This window comes from Dryobates pubescens, chromosome 29 (assembly GCF_014839835.1).
Source record: "Dryobates pubescens isolate bDryPub1 chromosome 29, bDryPub1.pri, whole genome shotgun sequence".
Lineage (NCBI taxonomy): Eukaryota > Metazoa > Chordata > Aves > Piciformes > Picidae > Dryobates > Dryobates pubescens.
Genome location: NC_071640.1, coordinates 2,579,603 through 2,606,503, shown reverse-complemented (window position 1 = coordinate 2,606,503; position 26,901 = coordinate 2,579,603). Strand labels below are relative to the sequence as shown.

General features: G+C 51.9%; 1 protein-coding gene across 2 annotated transcripts in view; it reads left to right on the top strand.

Annotated features, from left to right (window-relative positions):
* The window catches only part of BRD3 (bromodomain containing 3), a 40,261-nt gene extending 13,575 nt beyond the window's left edge, over positions 1-26,686 (top strand). The window contains exons 2-12 of one of the 2 annotated variants that reach the window (XM_054174242.1): positions 2,740-3,056; positions 6,424-6,561; positions 7,586-7,733; positions 8,538-8,752; positions 10,577-10,948; positions 18,245-18,373; positions 19,514-19,705; positions 20,733-20,968; positions 22,226-22,518; positions 25,203-25,331; positions 26,448-26,686. In XM_054174242.1, coding sequence (XP_054030217.1) covers positions 2,856-3,056; positions 6,424-6,561; positions 7,586-7,733; positions 8,538-8,752; positions 10,577-10,948; positions 18,245-18,373; positions 19,514-19,705; positions 20,733-20,968; positions 22,226-22,518; positions 25,203-25,331; positions 26,448-26,563 — 2,169 coding nt within the window. In that variant the 5' untranslated portion in view covers positions 2,740-2,855 and the 3' untranslated portion in view covers positions 26,564-26,686. Of the gene's footprint in view, positions 1-2,739; positions 3,057-6,423; positions 6,562-7,585; positions 7,734-8,537; positions 8,753-10,576; positions 10,949-18,244; positions 18,374-19,513; positions 19,706-20,732; positions 20,969-22,225; positions 22,519-25,169; positions 25,332-26,447 lie in introns of both variants that reach the window. The other variant, XM_054174240.1, reaches the window with a different exon arrangement.
* The last annotated feature ends 215 nt before the right edge of the window (positions 26,687-26,901 follow it).

Here is a 26,901-nt window from a genome sequence, read left to right as displayed (position 1 = left end):
TTCTGCCTGCTGCTTCCATCCTGCCTTCAGAAAGACTCAGTTGCTGCCTTTCATGCTTTGCTTCAGAGGTGCAGTTCCTCTGATGGGCTGGTTCATGAAGCTGGGTTCAGGGCTCTGCTGCAGGCTCCCCAGCTGGCCCTGGGCAGGTCACTTGAGCACGGTGTGCAGTGTGAGATGGGAGCAGCAGCTCTTCAAGGCATGACCAGGGTCTTGCTGTACTGCAGAATCACAGAATGGCTTGAGTTGGAAGGGACCTTAAATCATCTATCTTCAACCCCCCAGCCATGGGCAGGGACATTTCTCGCTAGACCAGGCTGCTCCAAGCCTCAACCAGGCTGGTCTTGAACACTTGCAGGGATGAGGCATCCTCAGCTTCCCTGGGCAACTTGTTCCAGTGTCTCACCATCCTCAGTGGGTCTGCAGAGTGCCAAGTACTGAGAGACCTTGGTCTCTGCCCAGCTTCCCTGTGCTACTGTAATGTAAATAATAATGTGGAGACAACGATGAGGTCAAGGAACCTCTCTTAAACTCGGTAATTCTGCCTGATGGGAAGATTCATGTTGCTGTTTCTGGCCGGGCTGGAGCAGCGCCAGCTTTTTGTTGGGTGTCTGTGGAACTAGGCAGCAACGCTATAGCAAGGAGGGGGAAAAGCAGGGTGGTGGGGCTGCCTTGCTAACCTAAAGCTTGCTACCTTCTCATTCTGCAATCCAAACAAATCCCACCCTGTGCTGCAGCCCCAGCAGCACGGGAGGGAGGGAGGCAGGCAGCCGTTAGCTAGGTGGGGAGCGCTGCCAAAGGAAGTGGCAGAGCCGTTAGCTGAAGCAGCAGGCTGGCTGGCACAGTGCAGGCTTCATGGGGCTTTAGAGCTTCTTTGAAAAGAGCCTCCACCACTGCAGACAGTCTGTGGGCTGCATCAGCTGAGTAAAATGCTAGCCTGCTAGTACAGGGAATTATTAACATGTTTTCCCCCTGCCAGCTGTCTCTGCGCTGAGTGACCCATGCGAGCAGCTCAATGAAAGAGAAGTTAGACGACAACAACAACAACAACAAGTCCTTTCCAACCTTAGCTGGGTTTGTGTGGTGCCTGGCTTGGCTGAGGGATGTCCCAGACCCCATAGCTTTGCTGGGTGCCATGCTGGGGTTGCAGCTTGGCACAAAGGACATCTCTCCTGTGAAGAAAGACACAGAGACCTGGGGCTGTTTGGGCTGGAGAAGGCTGAGAGGGGAACTGATCAGTGTCAGTGCCTCAGGGGTGGGTGGCTGTTGCATGTCTGTCTCCTGTGGACTCCACAAGCCTTGTTTTGGCTTAGTGATGAAAATGTGCCTGTGAAGAGGCAGTGCCTGTGAAGAGGCAGTGCCTGTCCAGGAGAGTTTGCAGGGTGGAGCAGATGAAGACATCAAGGGACTATCCCTATCTGCGTGGCGCAGATGAGGAGCTGTGGTGTGAAGATATTGAATGCCTTGGGCTAAGGTCAGAGGGAAAGAGTTTGAGAGAGGCAAGAGCTAGTCTGTGGGTTTTTTTAATTACAGTTGTGGGATTTGATACAAATTAATTAAAACCAGCTCTTATCAAATGGAGTTTGAGAGGCTGGAGGACACCAGGAAATTCAAGTGTGAAAGAGAATCGCTGTATTTAACCTCAGATTAAAGGGAAGACTTGGGGGTTACAAACTGGTGACCAAAATCCTTTACAGAAGTAGGAATTGCTCTCTGGGGGCCTTTTATTTCCCTTCCATCCTTGCAGTGGATTCAGTTTGCTAATCAAGAAGACAGCAAACAAAAGGCTTCAGTGGTGGTCACCCAGGGCCTGCAGTCAGCGTTGTGTACACTTGGATGGTGGATATTGCTCAGAGGCCTTGAGGTCTGAGGTCCATGCTGAGAGCTGCCCAGGAGGAGACTGAACAAAACTTCCTCATTATCTTCTTTTTATTTCTTGGTCTTAATCTGAGGATGGCATTTTGCAATACTTTGAATTGATGGGATGGCAGAAGAAGGTGCTGCCCCAGCCTCTTCCAAATCCGAGCTCCCAAGTAACATCCTAGTCTTGAAATTCCCTCCCCAGAGGGTGCCAGGGTCCCTCCTGGCTGCAGCAGCGGCACCAGCAGGTGTGAGGTCTGAGGAGAGGCTGAGGGAGCTGGGGTTGCTTAGCCTGCAGAAGAGGAGGCTCAGGGGAGACCTTCTTGCTCTCTACAACTGCCTGAAGGGAGGTTGTAGCCAGGCAGAGGTTGGTCTCTTCTCCCAGGCAACCAGCACCAGAACAAGAGGACACAGTCTCAAGCTGTGCCAGGGGAGGTTTAGGCTGGAGGTTAGGCGAAAGTTCTTCCCAGAAAGAGAGATTGGCCATTGGAATTTGCTGCCCAGGGAGGTGGTGGAGTCACCATCATTGGAGGTGTTCAGGAGGAGACTTGATAGGGTGCTTGGTTGCATGGTTTAGTTGATTAGGTGGTGTTGGATGATAGGTTGGAATCGATGAGCTTGAAGGACTCTTCCAACCTGGTTTATTCTATCCTCTCCCTATTCCTCTCCCTATTCCTATTCTATTCTATTCTATTCTATTCTATTCTATTCTATCATCCTCGTAGCCTCCTTTGGGCTCTCTCCAGCAGTTTCCTGTTCCCCTTGGACAGGGGAGCCCAGAACTGTACACTTCAAACACTTAAGAGCAGAAGTACCTTAAGGTGCCTACTGGAGGCAAGTATCTGTACTGACCCCTTGTCCTCTTCCTCTCCTTGGCTGCAGGTTGTATGACTGGACCCTGGAAATGGGATGTCAGTCCCGTTCAGGGAGCATAAAGGAAGCCAGAAGATCTCCCGGGTGCTGCCGCAGTGACCGCGAGTGAGCGCACGAGCAGCAAGATGTCTGCGGTCACCTCAGCCATCCAGGCTCCTCAGGGCCCTGTGAATCCGCCGCCCCCGGAGGTCACTAACCCCAACAAGCCTGGCAGGAAGACCAACCAGCTGCAGTACATGCAGAATGTTGTGGTGAAGACCTTGTGGAAGCATCAGTTCGCTTGGCCTTTCTACCAACCTGTCGATGCAATCAAACTGAACTTGCCGGTACGTGGCCGCCCTGCCCTGGCCTCGGAGGGCTTGGTGCTGCTGAGGTGCTTGCTGGTCGCTGCAGCAGAAGGGTTGGGTTGCATTCGGGGGATTTCCTTCAATGCTCTTCACTCACTGAGTTAGAAGATGATGGGTTTCAGAGCTGGAGAGGGGTAGGTGTCTGAAGGAGAAAGCTGCCCTCAGGTAGGAACGAGAGGTCTTGGGTTGCCCAGGGAGGTGGTGGAGTCAGTGTCCCTGCAGGTGTTTGAGAGTGTGTGGACATGGCACTTTGGGACATGGTTTGATGGCCATGGGGGTGCAGCCCAGAAAGCAAATCACATCCTGGGCTGCAGCAAGAGAAGCACAGCCAGCAGGTCGAGGGAGGTGATTCTTCCCCTCCACTCTGCTCTTGTGAGACCACACCTGGAGCACTGTGTCCAGTTCTGGAGCCCCTAGCACAGGAAGCATCTGGAGGTGCTGGAAGGTGTCCAGAGAAGGGCCATGAGGATGAGGAGAGGGCTGGAGCTGCTCTGCCATGAAGACAGACTGAGGGATTTGGGGCCGTTCAGGCTGGAGAAGGCTCTGAGGAGACCTAATTGTGGCCTTCCAGGATCTGAAGGGGGCTACAAGAAAGCTGGGGAGGGACTTTTTAGGCTGTCAGGGAGTGATAGGACTGGGGGGGATGGAGCAAAACCAGAAATGAGTAGATTGAGATTGGATGTGAGGAAGAAGTTGTTCCCCATGAGGGTGGTGAGAGCCTGGCACAGGTTGCCCAGGGAGGTGGTGGAAGCCTCATGCCTGGAGGTTTTTGCAGCCACCAGGGAGGTGGCTGTGAGCAACCTGCTGCAGTGTGAGGTGTTCCTGCCCATGGCAGGGGGGTTGGTACTGGCTGAGGCTTGAGGTCCCTTCCAACCCTGACAATTGTATGATTCTGTGATTGGACTCAATGATCTTAGAGGTCTTTTCCAACCTGAGAGCACACAGGCAAGCTGTCTCAGAGAACTGAAGCATGGTGCTCCGTTTGTAGCTTATTTCTCTTGACTTTTATGTGTCTTTACCTCCTGTCCCACCTCTGCCCAATTAGAGTGAGTCTTGAAGCCCAGGTTCCTCTGAGGATTTGGCACTCAGGGCAAGTTGTGGCTGTGCTGGGCTGCCCTGGATCTGCTGCTGACATCAGGAAGACAGGAGAAGCTAATGGGCAAGGGTGCTTTGGAGCTAGATATATTCAAATGCTGCACTGAATTGGAAAGAGCAGAACAACAACTCTTAGCCATCTGCTTCCTGGGCCTGATGGTAGACACAGTGTCAGACCAGAAAGCACAAGATCTGGCCTGGTTATTCACACATGACCAAAGTGCACTGAGCTGCATTCTTCCAGGGAAGAGCCACAGGCTCTTCACATCTTCAAAGGGGTCCTCTGAGTGTGAACACTCAGCAGTGGAGGCAAACCCCAGCCCACCTCCACTGAAATACAGACAGCAGCACCCCCATCCACCCTGCTCTCTGTTCTGCTGGGCAGCCCAGGAGGAATTAACTCTGGCTGCTTTGAGCAGGAGGGTTGCATTGTAGGATCTGGGGGGAGTGTGGTTCTGAGGTGGTTCAGGAGATCTCCAGTGACCACAGGTTAGAACCCAGTATTATGGACTGGATCAGGGAGCTTTTGAACTTCAGTGCTGTTGGTGGGTGCTATTTAAAGGGCAGAACATTTAGCACCTTTATAAACATTTCTCTAGGTCTGTGCTTCTTTGTGGCTGCTTCTTAATGGTTTTAGTTTCTCAGTGAGGCATTTTTGAAGTGATTTGAGGAAGTTTAAAGGGAGAGTCCAAGTTTTTCACCAGTAGAATAAATCTGCACAAGCCCTGTAGGCAGCTGGATTGCCTTTCCTGCCCCAGCCTGCCTTGCCTGGGAATATTGATGCCTCAGATGGTACTTGAGGGCTCAGCTCAGAGAGTGGCCAGTGGCTGTAGATGGCTTTGTGTGCATGTGCAGGGAGAGGACCTGCTGCTCTTCTCCAGAGTGAGAAAATTACAGTGTGGAACCTTGCATGCCTACAGCATCTGCAGGCTAATCACAGCCTCTGCAGATGCTTGAGACCAACCCAAAGAGAAACTGGGTTAATTTCAAGGGCTGAAATGCCCATAAAAGAGAGGCTGGGATTTCTAGCACTGTCTTAGCCAGTGCTGGCACTGATCAGCTTCCTTAAGTTCCAGTCATTTAAAAAGGGAGGCAGAAATAAATGCTGTTTGCCAAGCTCCCCATTAAACTGGACACCCTTCCAATGCTGGTGCTGACCCTGCTGCCTGACTTTGGATCCCACACAAGCAAGAAGCTCATGTCTGCAGAGTTTAGCTCTTGAGGTGGAAGCCCTCCACCCTGCAGCATGATCCCTACAGGGTTATCAGGGCTGCAAACAGCTTCCAGGGAGAGCTACTCATGAGGCATGCTTTAGGAAGGCAGTTTGTGCATGCAAGTAGAGTGGAATCATCTAAGAGCTGCAGAACATCAACATCTATCTTGGCTCCTCCAAGCAATCATGGTCAAGCAGGTTTTGAACCAATTGCTTTCATCATGAATGATTTGAGTGCCATGAGCAAGTGACTAGAAGTGTTTAAGACCAGGCTGGATGAGGCTTTGAGGAACCTGGGCTAGTAGGAGGTGTCCCTGCCCAGAGCAGGGGCTTGGAACTAGATGGTCTTGAAGGTCCTTTCCAACTCAAGCCATTCTATGAACCTGTGTTTTCCTCTGCACCTTACTCTTGGTGCCTTGCCAGTCCATCTGTCCTGACAAAAAGCAGATGAAATGATCAGGGTCATCTGTGTGTGGCTTTGAGCATGAGCTGGGGGGAGCTGGGGCATACTGGTGGTTGTAGATGGAGTTCTTATGCCTTTTAGTCATAGAATCACAGAATAGTTTGGGTAGTTTGACCATTTAGTTCCAACCCCACTGCTGTGGGCAGGGACACCTCTCACCAGCCCAGGCTGCTCAAGGCCTCATCCAAGCTGGCCTTGAGTGTGTCCAGGGAGGGGGCACCCACAGCCTCCCTGGGCAACCTGTCCCAGCTACACATCAGAAAAGAAATGAAAGCAAAGGTGATATGTGGCCACTGGAATGTGCTGCCCAGGGAGGTGGTGGAGTCACCATCACTGGAAGTGTTTAAGAAGAGCCTGGATGGGGCACTTGGTGCCATGGTTTAGTTGATCAGATGGTGCTGGGTGATAGGTTGGCTCTTTTCCAACCTGGTTAGCTCTATCTGCAGCTTCCAGTTGAATGTGGGGATGTGGGTTTTTTGGGAAGGTGAATGGAGGAGAAGGCTGGGGGTGGAGGGAGGTGTGAAGAGCACTCTGCTGGTCAGGAGGTGTAACATCTTGCCCGTTTTCTCCCCCAGGATTACCACAAAATCATCAAGAACCCCATGGACATGGGGACGATCAAGAAGCGCCTGGAACACAACTACTACTGGAGTGCCAGTGAATGTATGCAGGATTTCAACACCATGTTTACAAACTGTTACATTTATAACAAGGTAAAGAGCCCAGACAAGCTTGGAGCTGGGGCACTGCCTGCCAAAGACCCACCTACAGCTGTCAGAGCGCACGTTTCGAGCAGGGCCAGCTCTGCCGCGCTCTGGGCCCTCCTCGTCAGGATTTGAAATGCCACTAATTACAACCACATTACTTGAAACACACAAAGCTGTCTTTGTGCTGTGTCTTTCTTCCCCCCCCCCCCCCCAGCCTAGTTAAAAAGGCACATTTTTCCATTTTAATTTGAGGTAGGGGTTTTTTTTGTTGTTGTTTGTTCTGGGATTATGTAGCAAGTTTGGGGTTTGGGGTGGTTTTTTTGCTCCTTTTATTTCCAGTGAGGAGCTCTTCCAAGGGGAGCTGCAGTTTGTGCAGTGCTTTGCAGGTGTTGGTGCTGTGTGTTTGGCTGGTTGGCCAGCACTCATCAGCATCTCTTAGATGAAGAGAGGGCAGAGAGATCAGGTAGTAGAGTGCTGTCCTCTGCTGATGTCTCATCCATACTTGCACATCTTTAGAGCGCTGCTTATGATTTCGGGGTTAGCTTTGTTTGCTCTTTTTGTTGGGTTGTTAAGAGCCTCTGTTCTTTGTGTTATGTTTTCTGCAGTGGTTTCTCATCATTGACCCACACTGGAGAGCAAGCTGAAATAAACAAATTAATTAGTTTGAGCCACAGAGTATGTGTTTACACTCTGCTCTTGGACCTGCTGCCGAGCAGGGGAGGACAGCTCATCCGTTCCAGTTTGCTGCTTCCACTCTGTTGCACAGGATGCTAGTTATCAGGCTCTTACTGGAAGTCCTGATAACTCTGGATGCAGCATGCTTAGAGGCAGTAATTATTGCATGCTAGACCAGAGCAGAAGAGCAGGAGGGTAGTGTGCAAGGAGGGAGGGGAGTCTGTTTCTTGTCAGCGCTGGGGTGCCATCATCTATTTGAAGGGCACTGGCGGTGGGGATTTCAAAGCCTTCTCTTGAACCTCTCTGCTTCTCAATACTATGGATCATACAGCACAGGCTTGTATTCTTTCTGCAGCCCACAGATGACATTGTCCTCATGGCCCAAGCCCTGGAGAAGATTTTTCTGCAGAAGGTTGCCCAGATGCCTCAGGAAGAAGTCGAATTATTACCCCCAGTTCCTAAAGGCAAAGGTCGCAAGCCCTCAGCAGGCACTCAGAGTGCAGGTACTAACCTCACCTGGGGACACCGAGTGGTAGGAGCTTGCTGCTGAGGCCTGACCCACCTTCCAGACTGCCTGGCTTTGCAGGTGGTGGAGAGGCTGGCAAGGGAGCAGCATGGAGTCCAAGGGGTGAAGCAGTGGAGAGGGAAGTGTGAGATGTCTGGGTAATGTTCACCCAGTGTTTCAGGGTTTGTCTGTCTTAAGGTCACTCACCTTTTGTCATACTGGAGAAAAGGAGGCTGAGGGGAGACCTTGCTCTCTACAGCTCCCTTAAACTCAGGGCCAGTAAAGTGCTGAGGAGACTGGAGTGGGAAGGCTGAGAGAGCTGGGGCTGTTCAGCTTGGAGAAGAGGAGGCTGAGGGGGATCTTATTAATACTTATGAATACCTAAAGGGGGGGTGTCAGGAAGATGGGGCCAGGCTCTCCTCAGTGGTCCCCAGTGACAGGACAAGAGGTAATGGGCACAAGTTTGACCATGGAAGTTCCATCTAAACATAAGAAGGAACTTCTTTCCTTTGAGGGTGTCAGAACACCAGAACGGGCTGCCCAGAGAGGTGGCTGAGTCTCCATCTCTAGAGACTTTCAGGGCCCACCTGGACATGTTCCTGCATGATCTGCTTTAGGTGGTCCTGCTCTGGCAGGGATGACCCTGAGAGGTCCCTTCCAGCCCCTACCATTCTGTGAGCAGAGGTTGGAGTGAGGTGGGGTTGGTCTCCATCGGAACAAGCGCTAGGACCAGAGGGAATGACCTCCAGTGGCACTGCAGCCAGCAGCCCACCGCAGCGCCCTTTCCCTCTGTGCTTTGAAGGAGCGCAGCAAGCCGTGGCCGTGTCTTCCGTCTCCCCGCCGGCCCCGTTCCAGAGCGTCCCTCCGGCCGTGTCCCAGACGCCCGTCATTGCTGCCACCCCTGTGCCAACCATCACCGCTAACGTCCCGCCCGTCACCGCCCCCCCCGCCGCCGCGCCCCCTCCGCCCGCCGCTCCGATCATGCCCGTGGTGCCTCCTACACCACCGGTCGTCAAGGTAAATGGAGACCCCGACCCCTTCCTCGCCCGAAGTGCCCAGCAGTGCTGCCCCCCTCCCTGGAGGTGTTCGAGGCCAGGTTGGATGAGCAACCTGCTCCAGTGGGAGGTGCCCCTGCCCACGGCAGGGGGTTAGAACTGGGTGAGCTTTCAGGTCCCTTCCCACCCGACCCACTCTGGGAATCTGTGGTTTTCATCCCTTCACTGCTGGTCACGTGCAGTCCTCCTCTTCACACTCCACTCCTAGCCTCTCTGGCCAGCATTGTCCCTTTAGAGTGTGCTCAGACAAGGGCTTGTTGATGAGTTTGAGAGGCTTGAGGAAAGCTCTGCTGGTTTTACCACCCCCCAGTTGAGATGATGTCAAACTGTAATTGCTCTCAGCTCAGTTACAAGCTCCCATCCGACCATAGCCGATGCTGGTGCTCCACAGACCAGAAGCTGTTGGAGGCTGCCCCCATTTTGCACCCGTGAGCCCAAAGCATCTTCTCCCTCTCTGAGCCCCTGGTTTGGCTGGGACTATTCCTTTAAGGTTTGCAGACTCCAGCACTAGGAATGTTCCTCTCTGCCATAAACCAGTTCAAGACAAGCCTGTTGCTCCAGTCGGTGGAGAGTGATGTTGCCTGCAGGTTTTGGGTGCATTAGTTGTGTCTTACTGAGTAATCTGGGAGGTGTCACTGATGTTTTGCTATTTACTATGTTAATTTATGGGCAAATGAAAACATGGCTTAAAAACAATGGGGATTTTCCTAGGGAGCTCTTCTGTTGCTTTAAGAATGATGAAAGCACAGCTCAGAGAGAGCTGGGTTTAGCTAAACTGGGGAATTAAATTCCTCTCTCCTAACGTGAGGTTGCACGGAGCAGCAGAGCCACAGAAGCGTTTCGCTGCTTCAGCCTCATAGTTTGGGAGCTACTTAGAGAAATTTGCTAAGTCAGATCTTCCTGCACCTAAGCTGCCCTCCTCAGAAGCCTCACACTTCCAATTTCTCTCCACATAACTTGCTTCTGAGAATCAGTTTAATTTTTCAAGCTCAACGAGTTTGCCAAAATAATTCTGCTTGGGGTTTACCTAAGATTTCCTTAAGGAACCTTTTTTTTCCCTTTCTCTTTTTCTCTCTTTCTCTCTCTCTCTCTCTCTCTCTCTCTTTCTCTCCAGAGAAATAAATCCTTCATAGGAGCACAAGAGAGAGCTGACTGGACAGTCACAGCTTGAATTTATGTGAGAAAGGTTGTCTTTGCTTAAGGAAGAATCATTAAATTCTTGCTCTTGTCCATAAAACCATACAAAGCAATCAGCTTTAGCACCCCCACTGAATACAAGGGAGTTGAGGGCTCACAGGGGTCTTTGGTGATTTAATATGCTTTGGTTCAGAACTTAGAGCCTGATCCTGCCACTGGGGACTCAGACATGTGGTTAAGTTACTGACACTTACTAAGTCACGGTGCATCAGCTGAGCTGCAGTAATCGACTGGGCGCGCTCCTTTGCCTTGGCAAACCTGAGGTAAGAGTCCTTCAGTTTAACTCTCCGTGCGCTGCATAAAGAGCTAAGAGGTTTCTCTGCGGGGTCGGGTTGGAGCTGTGCAAGCGGCTGGTTACTGTGGCTCAGATGACCTGCTGGTGTTAAAGCCGGCGCGTGGCAGCCCGCTCGAGTCGTGTCCGGCAGCCTCCGCTCACCAGTCCCTTTTCTCCCCGCGCAGCAGTTGGTGTTTCTGGCAGGGGACAGGCAGGCCTCAGAGAGCAGGACCAGCTCTGCTAGGTTTGTGCCGCTGGAGCCCCCTCCCAGAGCCGGCCCGGGCGCTCACGACTCGTGTCCTCTTGCTGTTGCAGAAGAAGGGAGTGAAGCGGAAAGCGGACACCACGACCCCCACCACCTCGGCCATCACCGCCAGCCGCAGCGAGTCCCCCACGCCCCTCTCGGACCCCAAGCAGGCCAAGATCATCGCCCGGCGGGAGAGCGGCGGCCGCCCCATCAAGCCACCAAAGAAAGACCTGGAAGATGGAGAGGTCCCCCAGCACGCAGGGAAGAAGGGCAAACTCTCTGAGCACCTCAAGTACTGTGACAGCATCCTCAAGGAGATGCTCTCCAAGAAGCATGCAGCCTATGCATGGCCCTTTTACAAGCCTGTTGATGCAGAGGCCTTGGAATTACATGACTATCACGACATTATCAAACACCCCATGGATCTCAGTACTGTTAAAGTACGTCCACATTTACAACCTCTTTAGCACGGGGCTCGCAGCCCTCTGCTTGCAGGGGACTGGCTCCTCCTGGGGGAGGGGGAAGGGGCAAGGGGTGGAAAACAGAACCTGGTTGGGTATCACCTGGATATTTTTATATTCAGTTTCCTTTCCCTCCCTCCCTCTCTTATTTTTTTAAATATAGAATCATAGAATGGTTTAGGTTGGAAGGGACCTTCAGGATCGTCCAGTTCCAAGCCCCTGCCATGGGCAGGGACACCTCCCACCAGCCCAGGTTGCTTAAGGTCTCACCCAACCTGACCTTGAACACCTCCAGGGAGGGAGGCCATCCACAGCCTCCCTGGGCAACCTGTTCCAGTGTCTTCCCACCCTAACTGGAAGGAATTTCTTCCTAATTTCCAGTCTCAGTCTCCCTTCTTCCAGCTTCAATCCATGCCTCCTCATCCCATCACTACAGAGTGCCCCCCCCATAATCTGAGGCATCTGTTTGGGGTTTTTTTCTGCCCTGAAAAGCAAATAACGATGGCATCCTCTCCTCTCTGTGGATAGATCCAGCTCTTTAAATGGTGTCCTTGGGATTGTGTTGCACTCTGAGAAGAAGAGGTGCTGTGTTTCATAGGATTCACTTGATAGTATCCCATTTCCAGGAGCTGCTGCCTTGCCTGCTTGTTGGCATGATGTGTGGTCCAGATAGGCTCAGGCTGGGCGATTCCACCTGGAACGTGATGATCTCCTGGTACTTGGGGAAGGGATGCTTGTGTGCTTCACCTTTGGCTCTTCAAGAGCTGAGCTTAGCATGGTCCAATATTCAAGGTGGACTGGGAAATTTCCTGCATCTCCTCCTAAATACCCTTGGAGCAAACCCATGCTTTTCTAGTTCCCATCTTCTACTTGAGAGCCAGCCGTTGGCATTGGTGTTGGTGGAGGTGAGACTTCCTTCCACCTGCAGGAAGTTAAGGTATCTGCTGGCTTTCTCTAGCATCTCAGAAGTGGTTTGCTGCCAGCTGAGCTCATCTATGTGCCCAGGTAACAAAAGTGCAGCTGTGTTCCTGGTTCCTTGGCAAACCCTCCATAGTACCGGGGAGCAGCATGCCGTGCTCAGATGTGCCATGCCAGTCAGCCCGGATGCTGCAGGGGTTCCTACTGCAGCTGCAATACTTGTGTGAGTGTTTTTAGTTGCATTATTTAGTGGGGAGGGACTAGTTGTCATGGTCTCTGCATTGAGGATTAGACCAGGAGTTACCAGTGCCTGAGTTTTAATTGCTGTTCTGGTGCTACAGTCCTGGGAAGTTTCCTTGCAGCTCTGTGCTGTAGTTTTCCCAGCCTGGAAATGGAGTTAATAATACTTAACCTACCTCACAGGGCTGTTGTGAGGACTGATACCTGGAAGGCACTAACTCCTAATTACTATTATTGATTGAATTTGTACAGAAAAGACCCTCCCTAGGCTGGCAGGAGCATTGTAAGCAAGCTGTGGTGGAGCTAGGCTTGGAGACCATTCTCCTCCTGAGCCTTGCTGTGTCCTTGCTCTGTTTACAAGAGTCAGTGCAATGTGCAGGATTCTTGACTTGTAATTAAGCTGAGCTGTGTTAAAGGCCTGCAGCTTTTCCCTGGCAGGAGAGGGCAAGACAGTCTAGGAGAGGGAGCCTGAAACACAGTGGTGAAAGCAGGAGGAAGGGCTTGGTTATTCTGCACAGCTGGAGCACTACTGCCTGGCTAAAATGTTCTGGTAGAGGTAGGTCCCAGTGATTTCATGGGTAGCTTTCCATTTTCTCTTGCTCTTGAGCATGGATGAGGAAGGAAGAAGCTCCTCTCAGTTTTGGTATTGCAGGGTGTTGACCATCCTGATGAGTTTTTGGGTGTTCAGTGCTGAAGGGTTAATTAATCCTTGTAGTGTGGTTTTAATGACATGACTTTGTTGTCGAGGTCTGCTCACTTCACTTTGCATTGGAGTTACTCTTCTCCACTGGCTTGGAGGTCCTTGGAGGCTAATGAGTGATGTAGGTTGGTCAGGAGGTTTGCTTCCTGTTCAGAGCAGGGCCATTTCCACACTCTGCTCTGCTCCCTGCCAGGTGTCACCACTTTTGCAGCTGACTGGCTCTGACCTCGCTCCTCTGGTGCCAGGGAATGGGCTGGGAGCAGGAAGCAGTTGGATATGGGGGTGTTGGGTGTACTTCTGTGAGTCAGACCAGGGGTGCAGTAGTTGGGTGGCATCTACATGATGTTTTGGTTTGTTTGCTGTGCATCCAGTTAGATCTGTCCATGCTTATCCTAGGCTACACATCACAGTCTGCTCTTAAGAGTCTCTAAACTGAGCAGTAGCTTGTAAAGGAATTTCAGAGTGTGTCTGCTGACTGCAGGAGTGACTGAGATGGGAAGAAGCATCTCTTGCTCTGTGCCACTCTTCATTACCATGTTAGAGTGCTGAAGTGCCATTGATAGCCTCTTGTCTCCTAGTCTTGTGAACACAAGTTGTTAGATGATCACATCCTAGATGAATTCATTCAGTTGCTGTACTGACTGTAGTGGACCTGCTGGTAAACCTGATCCTTTCAGACCTGTCCTCAGCTCAATCACATTCCCTTGACTTGCTAGGGATGCTGTGTGTCTCCAGAGGTGCCTGCAGCCTTGGTAGATCAAGCCCTGAGTGAGTGCAGTAGGATTAGAGATGGAGAGAGTGAAATCCTGCTGCTCTCAGAGCTGGGGTTTCCACATGTGGTTAAGTGGTTTCTTATTGCAGGAGATTCTGTGCTGTGCTCTGCAAAACTGAGGTGCAGAGCTGTGGTTTTTGGGGTGGGTAACTTCTCCACACTTCAGTCTCCTTACAGCCCTCCCTTCAGTCTTACATGTGTACACCTCTGCCCTTTCCCTGCAAGTGCAAGTGATGTGCTCTCTCTGCACTCTACCAGTGTAGGGCAGAAAACTGGAGACAAGCCAAGGGCAGACCCAGTGGAGTCTTTTGTATGCAAAGACTCTGGATTTGTCTTTCCTCCTGGTAGTTGTTGGTTTTTGCCTTAATAAACTTGTTTGAAGTGCTGTCTGGTATTGTTTTTTTGTGGAGTGTTTTATTCTCGTTGCTCTTGGCCTGTAGCTCATGGTGTGACCCCTCTGGGGTGCAGCCTGTGAGATGTTAACTGCACAGAGCAGAAGCCTGCCAGTTACAGGCACTGTCATTCCTCAGTGCTGGGGCTTTCTCTGTGGCTCTGAAAGGCTGTAGATTCCTGCACAGGTGGCTGTGGTAAAGCAGCACACTCGATGGCCCTCAAATCAGCCTGGAAGGAATGATGTGAGAAAGTAAAACAGAAGCACTGCTGCAGCTGTCACACGTTCCCCAGGGCCTGGTTGCTTGTTGCTTTGGTTCTCTGGTTATGTGAGGTTGGATTTTCTTCAGAGAATACCTTCCATGTCCAGGAGCATTCTTTTTTCCCAGGCTTTGCAGCCAGCAGAGGTGTTCTTCAGAGGGGTGTGGAGGTTGTTTTCCCTTTGTGGTGGAGGAGGCAGGTTGGCTGTCGTGACTGTGCCGGTGGCAGGTGAGATACGGAGGGGCTGTAGCTGAGCTGCTTGTGGCCAGGAGCAGAGGGATGTGCTGGAGTGATGTGCTGGAGCTAGGACTGAAGTGGGAAGAGAGCTGAAGGGGCAGGAGAAGTGAGGTCATCTCCATCTCTGATAGTCACCACAGGGCAGGAAAGAGTAGGTCTGCTTGGAGTAGAGAGGCAGGGCTGAAAGGCCAAGGAGAGGCATGAGTTACACGTTAAAAACGTAGAGGCAGCAGCCCTAGCTCCCTGTGGCAGGTGAAAGGCTTGCTCTGAAGAGCAGCAGCACTGTGCTTCTGCTGCCCTATCCAAGGGCCCACTTGCAATGTGTTCCTGTCCCTCTCTGATGCTGGGGAGCTTTGGTGTGGGAGGCAGGATGTTGTACCTGTGACAGAGCTGGGGGGGGAACCTGAAGCACCTCTTCTCTCACTCCATCCTCTGGCTGCTGGCTCCACAGCAGCAGTGGTGTGGATGCCTCTGGCTTTGGTTAACTTGGTGGAGAACAAGCAGCAGTCCTTGCTGTGCAAGAGGGTTTATACAAGGTGCTTATTTCTGGAGTGAAGCACTACCTGCAGGCTCTGACTTGGCTCACCACTTAATTCCCTCGCAGGGAGCTGCTGTGGTTTCAGAGCAGCTGAATTCAGGCTCTTTTGAGGGAATTGCACCTATTTTGCAGTACAAACACAGCTTCACAAAGCAGTGCTCTTGTTGAGGCAGTTCTGTGAGGTGCAGTTTGCCCCCAGAGATGGGGCTGAGTCCTCATTAGCTGCTTGAGATGGCATTTTCTCTGCTGAAGTCACTGTGTGCCCCTGTTCCTCATCACCAGCTGCCCTGATGCCATGCTTAAGGCATGTTCATTGAGGACAGGCTGGTGTCCTGCTCAGTCTTGAGAATAAAGAGACTGAATTGGAGAGTAAGTTGAGAGTAAAGAGACAATGGGAAGGGCACATGTTAGGTCTTCAAACATGTAAGAGGCTGCTGCAGGGAAGGGGTCAAGGACGTTTTTTCTGCATCCTCAGTGTGTGGGACAGAGCTTCCCTTGAAGCAAGAGATACATCAGCCATGAGGAAAGACAGCTCTGACCAGACAAGACTGTTAAACAATTGAATTGATTGCTGAGAGGAAAATGAGATTGCTGTGGAACTTACAGCATGGGGCAGAGACTGGCCTAGCTGGCCTCCCAGTCCTGCTTCTCTATCACTCCTGATTGGCAGTTGTGAATGCAATAACTTCTCTCCCAGAGCTGACTATCTCCAAGTGAACTCATAACCCAAGGTATGCCAGCCCACCAATTCCAAGTCCTTTTTTCCCCCCTCCCCCTCTTAGGTTAATTATTCTTTACAAGAAAACAAAAATAAATCCCCAGATTAAAACTCTTGGGCTAGAAAACCATTGGGTTGGGATGAAAGCAAAGCCTCAGACACTGGAATGTATTTCACAGGCAGTAATCAGGCACTGAGTGTGCCAAACAAATAAAAATGCCTCAAGAAGGCCTTTCATGCAGTCAGTCAGTGTCTTAAAATAAATGGGCCCATTCCATGAGCCTCTGCTTGGCTGTGGAATTGTCCTGAGATCTGCTTCTAAAACAAGGCCAGCCAGGAGAAGCCCAAACTGCTCTCTCCCTCTCTGGCTTTGTGCTGTGGCTGGAGGCTGTCTCCTTGTTCATTCACCAAGGGAATGAGGTCTGGTGACAAAAGCTTGACAGATGTTTGGCTGCATGCAGCAAGGAGTGAGGCTGCAGGAATGCTGCATGCAGGTCCCTCTGGAGCTGCAAGCCCTGGAGGTGAAATTTTGCCCTGCTCAAAACAAAACCAGCCTTGGGAGTCAAGTTTCCAGCTAGGTCTGTCAGGTTGCTCTGAAATACCCTCAAACAAATGGGAGTCTCACTTCTGTTCAGAATGGCTTAATAGATTGGTTTGGGTTGGAAGGGACCTTAAAGATCATCTCCTTCCACCTCCCCTGCCATGGTAGGGGCACCTCCCATGAGACCACATTGCTCAAGGCCTCATCCAGCCTGGCTTTGAACACTTCCAGGCTTGGAACCTCCACAGCTCGTCTGGGCAACCTGTTCCAGTGCCTCCCCACCCTCATGGGGAAGAATTTCTTCCTCAGGTCTCATCTAAATCCAGCTTCTTCCAGTTTGAAGCCACCAACCCTTGTCCTGTCACTCCATGCCCTTGTGAAAACTCCCTCTCCAGTTCTCCTGTAGCCCCCTTCAAATACTGGAAGGCTGCTCCACGGTCTCCCCCAAAGCCTTTTTTCCTCCAGGCTGAACAACCCCAAGTCCCTTGGGGGTTACAGGGTGACAGACCTGCCACAGATGAGTGTTCTAAACCACTTAAATAACTTGTCACAGGGTCTTAGCCCCTAAGCCTCTCTGCTTTCTGCTCAAGATGGGAGTCTTCCCTGACCGTGCTTGCAACCCATCTGCCAGTCAACCCCTTCCCTTCCCTTGGGATACAGGTGCACAGGACACACAAAAGGGAGGCCTGCATGCACTTGGCAAGTAGAGAATTTCTTTAAACCCAGGGTTTTTTAATGCAAATGAAGTCAAGTGTTTAGCTGCATTTTCCTTTGGGTCAGAGTAATTGGAGGGAAGGTTTTATGCAGAGCAGTAATGTATGCATAAAATCAATTAAGTTCTGGGAATGGCAGGAACTGGTCTCTAAGCCCAAGTCATTCAGCCCCACACAGCAAGAGAAATGTTTGGAAGTCAGAGCTGAGACATCAGAGAAAGGAACAAGCTGCAAATACTTAGTTCCTAATATTTCTCTTTGCTACAGTAGGAAGCAACATGAAGAAGAGGCTCCCAGAGGGTGCATTCTACATCCAGATCAGTTAAGACTTCAAAATCAAGACTAGATCATGGAATCACAGGCTGGATTGGGTTGGAAGGGACCTTCAAGATCACCTAGTTCCAGCCCACCTGCCATGGGCAGGGACACCTCCCACTAGAGCAGGATGCTGGATGTTGTAATTTTAATACCTGTCTTGCTGTAGGAATCACCAAGCAAAGCTCCTGCCCTGCAGCAGCAGGAGGTCAGAGTAGGATGGTCATGATCTTTTCTGCTCTCCCACATGTACAGGGCAAATACACCCAAGCAGCAAAGAGAATACACACTCAAGCTTCTCCTCTAATCATTACCTTGTGGACTCTTGCCCTCCCCATCTTTTTACTTCAGTTTCAGATCCAGCAAACCCTTTCTCTAAAGGACTGTTTGCTAACAGAAAAACAGCTTTGATACTCTGAAGAAAAGAGAAAAGAAAACAACCCAAGCTTGGAATCTTGGTGTTCAAGGTCTCCTGGAGCAGTTATCAGCTTCTCTGGCTGCCTGGTGCTGGTTTGTTTCAGAGAGCAGAAAGTCTTGATTGGGATATCTTGACTGGAGTTTAGAAGGAACTTCTTTTCAGTGAGGGTGGTGAGGCACTGCAACAGGTTGCCCAGGGGGCTTGTGGATGCCCCCTCCTTGGAGGTGAGCAAAGCCAGGTTGGATGAGACCTTGAGCTAGTGGGAAGTGTCCTTGCCCATGTCAGAGGGGGGGGGGGGTTGGAACTGGATGATCTTGAAGGTCCCTTCCAACCCAACCCAATCTGTGAACCTATGAATTTGGGAGCCAGTAAGCCAGCTCAAACTCCTCTTCTCTGAGACAGATGCGACTGTTGAGGTTGCTCTGAGCTCTCTCAAGTCCTCCATGCAGCTGCCTTTTGCTTATGGCTTTTCTCTCCCCCTCTCCCCTTTCCCCTGTGGCTTGTTTGTCTGCAGAAAAAGATGGACAGCCGGGAGTACCAGGACGCCCAGGGCTTCGCAGCAGACATCCGGTTAATGTTCTCCAACTGCTACAAGTACAACCCTCCAGACCACGAGGTGGTGGCCATGGCCAGGAAGCTCCAGGTAAAGGTCTTGGCAAATGGCATCTTCCAAAGTATGCTGAGTTACAGAGTCACAGAATGGTAGGGCTTGGAAGGGAAGCTCTGAAGAGCCAACCTCCAAGGGTCCAACCTCCCTGCCAGAGCAGGATCACCTAAAGCAGCTCACACAGGAACAGGTGGAGGTGGGCCTTGAAGAGATGGAGACTCTACCACCTTGCTGGGCAGCCTGTTTCAGTGCTCTGCCACCCTCAAAGGAAAGAAGTTCCTTCTTATGTTTAGATGGAACTTCCTGTGTTCAAGAATCCTCTTAGAATCATGGAATTGTCAGGAGTGGAAGGGACCTGAAGGCTCAGCCAGTTCCAACTCCCCTGCTATGTCCAGGGACACCTCACACTACAGCAGGTTGCCCAGAGCCACCTCCAGCCTGGCTGCAAACACCTCCAGGGATAAGGCTTCCACCACCTCCCTGAGCAACCTGCTCCAATGTCTCACCACCCTCATGGTGAAGAACTTCTTCCTCTTGTCCTGTTGCTGGGGACCACTGAGCAGAGTCTGGCCCCATCTTCCTGATACCCACCCCTTAGGTGTTTGTCAAAATCATAGAATCAATAAGGTTGGAAAAGACCTCAAAGATCATCAAGTCCAACCTGCCACCCAACACCTCAGGACTACTAAACCATGGCACCAAGTGTCCAATCCCCTCTTGACCACCTCAGCATTAATGAGATCCTCTCTCAGCCTCCTCTTCTGCAAGCTAAACAGCCCCAGCTCTCTCAGCCTTTCCTTGCATGAGAGATGGTCCAGTTCCCAATCATCACAGGTTGTCAAATCAGAGATCCCAGCGTGGATCTGCTCATGGCACCAGCAAGGGAGGGCCTCTGGTTCCTCCAGCCTTGGAAAGAGCCACGTTCTTCGCTGCAGAGCTGTTGTGCTCTTCCCATAATGCCACATTCCACTCCTGAAGTGTTGCAGCCACTGCCCTGTAAAGTAATGGGAGAGTTTTCATGGGCTTACAGAAAATACTTGCCCATCTCTTCCTTACTGTTTAGTTGTACACCTCCTGTAGTGCAGCACAAACCCTGGCCCGTGGTGAGGGTGTTGGCAAGTGAGGTCTTTGTGGTGGAGGCTCCTTTTGTCACCGTTTCTTTTCGCCTTCTTGCAGGATGTCTTTGAGATGAGGTTTGCAAAAATGCCTGATGAGCCTGCAGAGGCTCCCCCCCCTCCTCCTCCAACAGCACCAGTGGTGAGCAAAAGCACAGAGAGCAGTCACAGCAGTGAGGAGAGCTCCTCCGACTCGGACAGCTCGGACTCGGAGGAAGAGCGAGCGACGCGGCTGGCTGAGCTCCAGGAGCAGGTACTGCAGAGGCCAGGCTCTGTCTGTGCAGTAGGAAGGGGGTGTTGTGTTTTCTTCCTAAACCACATGGAGGCTGGGATGCAGCAAAGCAACCTCCCCTTCTGCCATCTGCAAGGCAGGAATGCTCAGCTGTGCAGTAAGTGCACGGCTGAGGTAACGTTCGCTTCCTCTGAGGTGGCCGCTGGCCAGGCTTCTGCTTTGAGCTTCCTTCTGGGGTCCCAGAGCGTGAAGGGAGGTGCACACAATCACAGAATGGTTTGGGTTGGAAGGGACCTTAAAGGTCATTTAGTTCCACTACCTCTGCCATGGGCAGGGACACCTCCCACTAGCACAGGATGCTCGTGGCCTCACCCAACCTGGCTTTGAACACCTCCAGGAAGGGGGCACCCACACCCTCCCTGGGCACCCTGTGCCAGTGCATCACCCCCCTCATAGGGAAGAACTTCATTCTGATGTCTCAGCTAAATCCAGCTTCTTCCTGTTGAAGCTATTACCCCTTGTCCTGTCACTCCATGCCTTTTTAGAAGGTCCCTCTCCAGCTCTCCTGTAGCCCCCCTAAAACACTGGGAGGCTGCTCTAAGGTCTCCCCAGAGCCTTCTCTTCTCCAGGCTGAACAGATCCAGCTCTCTCAGCCTGTCTTCATTGGAGGGGTGCCCTCTGATCATCTTTGTGGCCAAGAGTGCAAGAGATCTGGGAAGAACAGAGACACCCCTTTTGTATGAGAGCTTGGGCACAGCTAAATCTGTCACAAGCTGCTTGTGGGGTATTGTTCCCCTGTCCCCCATCTGTAGAAGTGAGCTGTTGTGAGTGTTGTTAATTGCAAACACTTCAGCAACACAGAGCTGTTGAGCTGCATTTTCATTTGCCCCTGTACAGCAAGGATGATGTTTGCATTTGAGTCAGTTTCTGCACAATCAAACACATTTTGGGCTGCATGTACAGGTTGGGATGTAGAGGAAGGGTATGTGGAGCCATCAGTTATATTACCTTGAAGGCTGCTCAGTTTTCCCTCTGTTCCCCTCCCCAGCTAAAGGCTGTCCACGAGCAGCTGGCTGCCTTGTCACAAGCCCCAGTGAACAAACCAAAGAAAAAAAAAGAGAAGAAAGAAAAGGAGAAGAAAAAGAAAGATAAAGAGAAGGAAAAAGAGAAGCACAAAGTTAAAGTGGAGGAGGAGAAGAAACCCAAGGTGGCTCAACCACCAAAACAAACCCAACAGAAGAAGGCCCCAGCTAAGAAAGCAAACAGCACAACCACAGCTAGCAGGTGAGGCTGCCTCCTTACAGCTTGCCTTAAAGGGAATGCCAAGAGCTTCCAGCCCAAGTTTCCTGTCCCCACTCCCATCCCCACTGGATTCCTAGAGCAGCTGGATTGTCAGAGCAGTTAATTTGCCATTGAAGAGTGTCCCCACTCCCAGATGACTGTGGGAGTCTTTATGTTAGAGCTGGCAGTGGAACCACCCTACTGCCATTGTCCAGCTCACTTAGAACCCCTGCCTGATCCCTCTCAGATAAGGTTTTGCTTTCTGCCTTGAGAGAGCAGGCAGCCAGAATGTGCCCTTGCATTGCTGCCCCCCTGCTGCCTCTGCATGGGCTTCTCCTTGTGCCTCACAGGGGCTGCAGCAGCTGAGCTTGTATCATAGTATCAGTCAGGGATGGAAGGGACCACAAGGATCATCTAGTTCCAACCCCCCTGCCATGGGCAGGGACACACCACACTAGATCAGGCTGGCCAGAGCCTCATCCAGCCTGGGCTTAAACACCTCCAGAGATGGGGCCTCAACCACCTCCCTGCACAACCCATTCCAGGGCTTCAGCACTCTCATGGTGAAGAACTTCCTCCTCACCTTCAGCCTGAATCTCCCCACCCCCAGCTTCATTCCATTCCCCCTAGTCCTATCACTACCTGAGAGCCTGAGCAGTCCCTCCCCAGCCTTCTTGTAGCCCCCTTCAGATACTGCAAGGCCACAATGAGGTCACCTTGGAGCCTTCTCTTCTCCAGACTGAACAGCCCCAACTCCTTCAGTCTGTCCTCACAGGAGAGGTGCTCCAGCCCTCTGATCATCCTCCTGGCCCTTCTCTGGACACCTTCCAGCACCTCCAGATCCCTCTTGTCATAGGGGCTCCAGAACTGGAGGCAGTACTCCAGGTGGGGTCTCACAGAGCTGAGCAGAGGGGGAGAATCCCCTCCCTGGCCCTGCTGGCCACACTTCTCCTGATGCAGCCCAGGCTCTGGTTGGCTTTCCGGGCTGCAAGTGCACACTGAGAGCTCCTGGTGAGCTTCTCCTCCCCCAGCACCCCCAAGTCTCTCTCCTCAGGGCTGCTTTCCAGCCAGTCCCTGCCCAGCCTGGAGTTGTGCCTGGGGGTTGCCTCGCAGTGCAGAAGCTGTGGTGCTCTCCTCAAGCCGCCTGGCTAAGCTTCACAGCCAAGAGCGCTGGGTTACAAGAGGGGCAGATGAAACACCAAGGGGTAGAAAGAAGCAACGGCCTCCTGACTGTTTCCATGTTTGCCAACCCCCATCCAGGCAGCCCAAGAAAGGAGGCAAGCAGGCGTCCGCCACCTACGATTCGGAGGAGGAGGAGGAAGGTCTGCCCATGACCTACGACGAGAAGCGCCAGCTCAGCTTGGACATCAACCGCCTGCCGGGGGAGAAGCTGGGCAGGGTGGTGCACATCATCCAGTCGAGGGAGCCTTCCCTCAGGGACTCCAATCCTGACGAGATAGAGATCGATTTTGAGACGCTGAAGCCCACCACGCTGCGCGAGCTGGAGCGATACGTCAAGTCGTGTTTACAGAAGAAACAGAGGAAGCCCTTTTGTAAGTCACCTCCTGGGCCACCTGCTCCCTGCCTCCCCCCCAGCTCCTGGGCTCAGCTGCCATTTCTCTGCCCCATGGCAGGGATCAGTAGAGAGCCTTCGAAAAAAAGCCACAGTAGCACCGAGCTTGGAAGAGACCTCAAAGATCATCGAGTCCGAGTCCCTTCCTGGCGTTCTTGTAGGCATCCTGCAGGTGTCAGAAAGCTCTCCTCAATTCCCCCCCCCCATTTTTTATGTCTTTGTGGGACCAGAGCTGGTGCAGAAGATGTTTGGACTCTGCATCCTCTAATTCATAGAATCATAGAATCAGTCAGGGTTGGAAGGGACCACAAGGATCAGCCAGTTCCAACCCCCCTGCCATGGGCAGGGACACCCCACACTAGATCAGGCTGGCCACAGCCTCATCCAGCCTGGGCTTAAACACCTCCAGGGATGGGGCCTCAACCACCTCCCTGGACAACCCATTCCAGGGCTTCAGCACTCTCATGGGGAAGAACTTCCTCCTCACCTCCAGCCTGAATCTCCCCACCTCCAGCTTCATTCCATTCCCCCTAGTCCTATCACTCCCTGAGATCCTGAGCAGTCCCTCCCCAGCCTTCCTGTAGCCCCCTTCAGATACTGGCAGGCCACAATGAGGTCACCTCAGAGCCTTCTCTTCTCCAGACTGAACAGCCCCAACTCCTTCAGTCTGTCCTCACAGGAGAGGTGCTCCAGCCCTCTGCTCATCCTCCTGGCCCTTCTCTGGACACCCTCCAGAAACTGAGAGGTGCTTTTCCGGTCCCTCTTCCCGCGATGCCGTGTAACGGAGACCTGGAGGACCGTTGTGTTCCTCTGCAAGGCCTCTCTGATGCCTTTATTACTTATCTGGGATCTAGAAGGCAGTACAAAGGTGTCTCAGTCTCCTTGTGCTGGGTTGCAGTGTGCACACATCTGGAAGGATCAGGTTCTCGGCCTGAATAGTTTAGCATCTCATCAGGAAGGAAACAAAAGAGTGGTTGGGCTCCGAAACACCAAGGGAATAAGTAAGTTATTCAGAGCTACCTGAGCATTCTGGGTGTGCTTGGGTTACATGTGCACCCCAAAAAGCTGCTCTTCCTAGGTGGCCTGATCACCACACTGCCCTCAGCCTCTGTCAGAGCAGAGGATTAATGTTAATGCCCTGCTGAGTCTGTGGCTCAGCATGGGAGAGATTTTGTGCCTCGGCCGCAGAGAGTGAATTGTTGTGGCCCCTGGAGAGCTTAGCTCCAGCTGACCAGCAGCAGGATCGCTTACCTGAAGTGGTCCTGGCTCTGTCCATCTGCTTGTTGCTTAAGAGAGGGTTGTCCTGTTAAGAGTGTGACACAATAGCTGCTCACAGCACGTGCAGAGCACCTCCATGTCTTCAGCAGAGGATTTTCAGGTAGGCCTAAGCACAGCTCAGACCTTGACCCTTCAGTTTGGTGTTTTTCATGCACTGCTTTGACTTTCATTTTTCTCCATGTTCATTTTTCTCCTTCAAGTCCTTCACTGTTGGAATAGCTCAGGGAAAGGTTTTCCCAGAGTGGCTGGGACCAAGAATCATAGCATTGTTTTGGTTGGAGGAGCCCCTTTAGGATCATCGAGCCCAACCATTAACCCAGGCCACCACTAAACCATGGCCCTCAGCACCACAGCTCCATGGCTATGAAACCCCTCCAGGGATTGGGCCTCCACCACTGCCCTGGGCTCCCTGTCCCAAAGCTTGACAACCCTTTCAGAGAAGAATCATCCTTTTGTTTTGTAACCAAAGCACAGAGTAGCACAGGTAACCTCCAGCTGCTTGCTCCTCTGGGGCTGGCAGAGTGGCCCTGGCTGGGCTCTGGTGCTGCCTGCTGTGGTGCAGCGCTGGGTGTTCGGGGCACACCCTTCTAGGACCCTGCTTTCCAGGCTTCTTTGTCTTTGATTCATTGCTTTAAAGCAGCAGTCAGAAATGGAGGTATTTCCTTGCTGGATCAGGCAAAATAGCTGGCTCCTGTCTTGTGCTGCTGCCCCTGGCCAACACCTGTGTTCAATTACCCCTCCTTTGGAGGGATGTTTCTGCTGCTCAGGATGAGTGCTGCTGGTACCTCTCACCATTTCCATCCTAAGTGATTCAACTCCACTGCCAGCCTTGGCCTCAGTTCTTTTAACCATTTTCCCCCCCTCCCCCACCTTGGCTTTATCCTTTTTATTTTCTATTGAAAGCAACATAAACCAAGTAGATTGGTCCAGGAGGTGTCTTTACATTTTAATGGCAGGTGCTTTCTCCTGACAGCCTTTAATGGGGGACACTTTATTTTACAGGGCAGCAAACCCATGTAGCAATTCTGTAGTTACAAATGTCTTTAACTCTTGAGCAGATAAACTGGCTGGTAAGTAAGCTGTGACTGCAAGGTTATTCCATGGATATTTCTATCTCCTAAATTACTTTCCAGAAGGTCTCTCTCCCTCAAAAAAAACCCACCCCAAACAATAACCCTCCATGGTGATTGGATGATCTTGACAACTTCATGCTGTCCTCTCTCTGGGATGTGTAGCTGCTGTGTGGCCACTGCAGAGTGGTTGCCCAGAGGTACAGGCCCTGTAAAATAGTGATGTCCTCTCTCTTCTGTTTGTGTGTGTGTGTGTGTTTGTTTTCCACCTGCAACCATGCAGTTTCAGACACTGTGCATTCCTCCTCCTCCACAGCTGCAAGTGGCAAAAAGCAGGCAGCAAAGTCAAAAGAAGAGTTAGCTCAGGAAAAGAAGAAGGAGCTGGAGAAACGGTTACAGGACGTCAGCGGGCAGCTAAACAACAACAAGAAACCTGCAAAGAAAGGTAATGGCTTTTGGGTTCACTGTGCTGACAGTGCCCCAGAAGTTGTCTCTGTAGCTGGGCAGCCTCACTGAGACAAAGCTCCTGCTGCCTTGCAGCCTTGGGTGTGTTTGTGACACCCGTTTGGTCACTGCACAGAGAGCTGCTGCTGGGCGCTGAGCTGCTGCCTGGGGGCTGCTTTGGTCCCTGCTCAGGTGGAAGCTCTCCTGGGTGGTAGATGGGAGGTGTCTTGGAGGTGATTCATAGAACCATTAAGGTTGGAAAAGACCTCTAAGGTCATCAAGTCCAGCTTTCTACCTAACAGATCCATGACCATGAAACCATGCCCCAAAGTGCCACATTGACTCCTCTTCCAAGCACCTCCATGGACAATGACTTTGCCACCTCCCTGGGCAGCCTGTGCCACTGCCTGACCTCAGTGGAGAAATTCCTCCCAGTACCCAATCCAGACCTCCCCTGGCTGATCAGAGAGGTTGTGGGCTCTCCTCTGGAGACTTTCAAAACCCATCTGGCCTGCCCTAGGTGACCCTGCTTCAGCACAGCAGGGGTTGGACTGGATGATCTTCGGAGGTCCCTTCCAACCCCCTACCATTCTTTGATTCTCTGGTCACCCTGACAGGCTGTGGGTAAATGAGCTGCCCAAGCAAAATGAAGCAATGGAGGGTGGATCACAGAACCACACAGAGCATTAGGGGTTGGAAGGGACCTTGAAAGATCTTCCAGTCCAACCCCATTGCCAGAGCAGCTTCACCTAGGACAGGTCACACAGGAATGCATCCAGGTGGGTTTTGAATGTCTCCAGAGAAGGAGACTCCACAACCTCTCTGGGCAGCCTGCTCCAGGGCTCCAGGACCCTCACAGGGAAAAAGTTTTCCTTTCTGTTCCTGTGGCACCTCCTCTGCTCCAGCTTGTGCTGTCCTAGGACATCCCTGAGCAGAGCCTGGCTCTGTCCTCCCCACACTGCCCTGCACAGCTTTATCAACAGGGATGAGGGCACCCCTCAGCCTCCTCTGCTCCAAGCCCAAGAGCCCCAGCTCCCTCAGCCTTGCCTTCTGAAGGCTGAGGGCAAACCATCTCAGTTCCTTACCAGTAACCACCTCCCTGCCTCCCTCTCTGCAGAGAAATCTGGCTCAGCAGCCTCGGGAGGCCCTTCCAGGCTCAGCAGCAGCAGCTCCTCTGAATCTGGGAGCAGCAGCTCCAGTGGCTCCAGCTCAGACAGCAGCGACTCGGAATGACTTACGGACACTTAGCCACCAAATGGACATCACCCACCCTCCCTCCCCCCATGCTCTGCAGTGTTCCTTTCTCTCCTTCATTTTACTGCTCTCCTTCCACAGTGGTCAGGTTTGGGGCTTGTTTTTGGGGGGGGGGGGGGGTTGTTTTATTTCCCTCCCCCTCTGATTTATTGTTCTGGGTTTGTTTTAAAGTCAGTGTTACAAAAGGAATCTTTCCTCTCTTCTTTTTCCTGGGGTGGGGGTGGGGAGGGAGGTGACTCTTTTAATAGGTCAAAGATCTTTTTTGTCTCTCTCTGTGTGTGTGTGTGTGTGTGAGATTAGACTTTATGACAAATGCT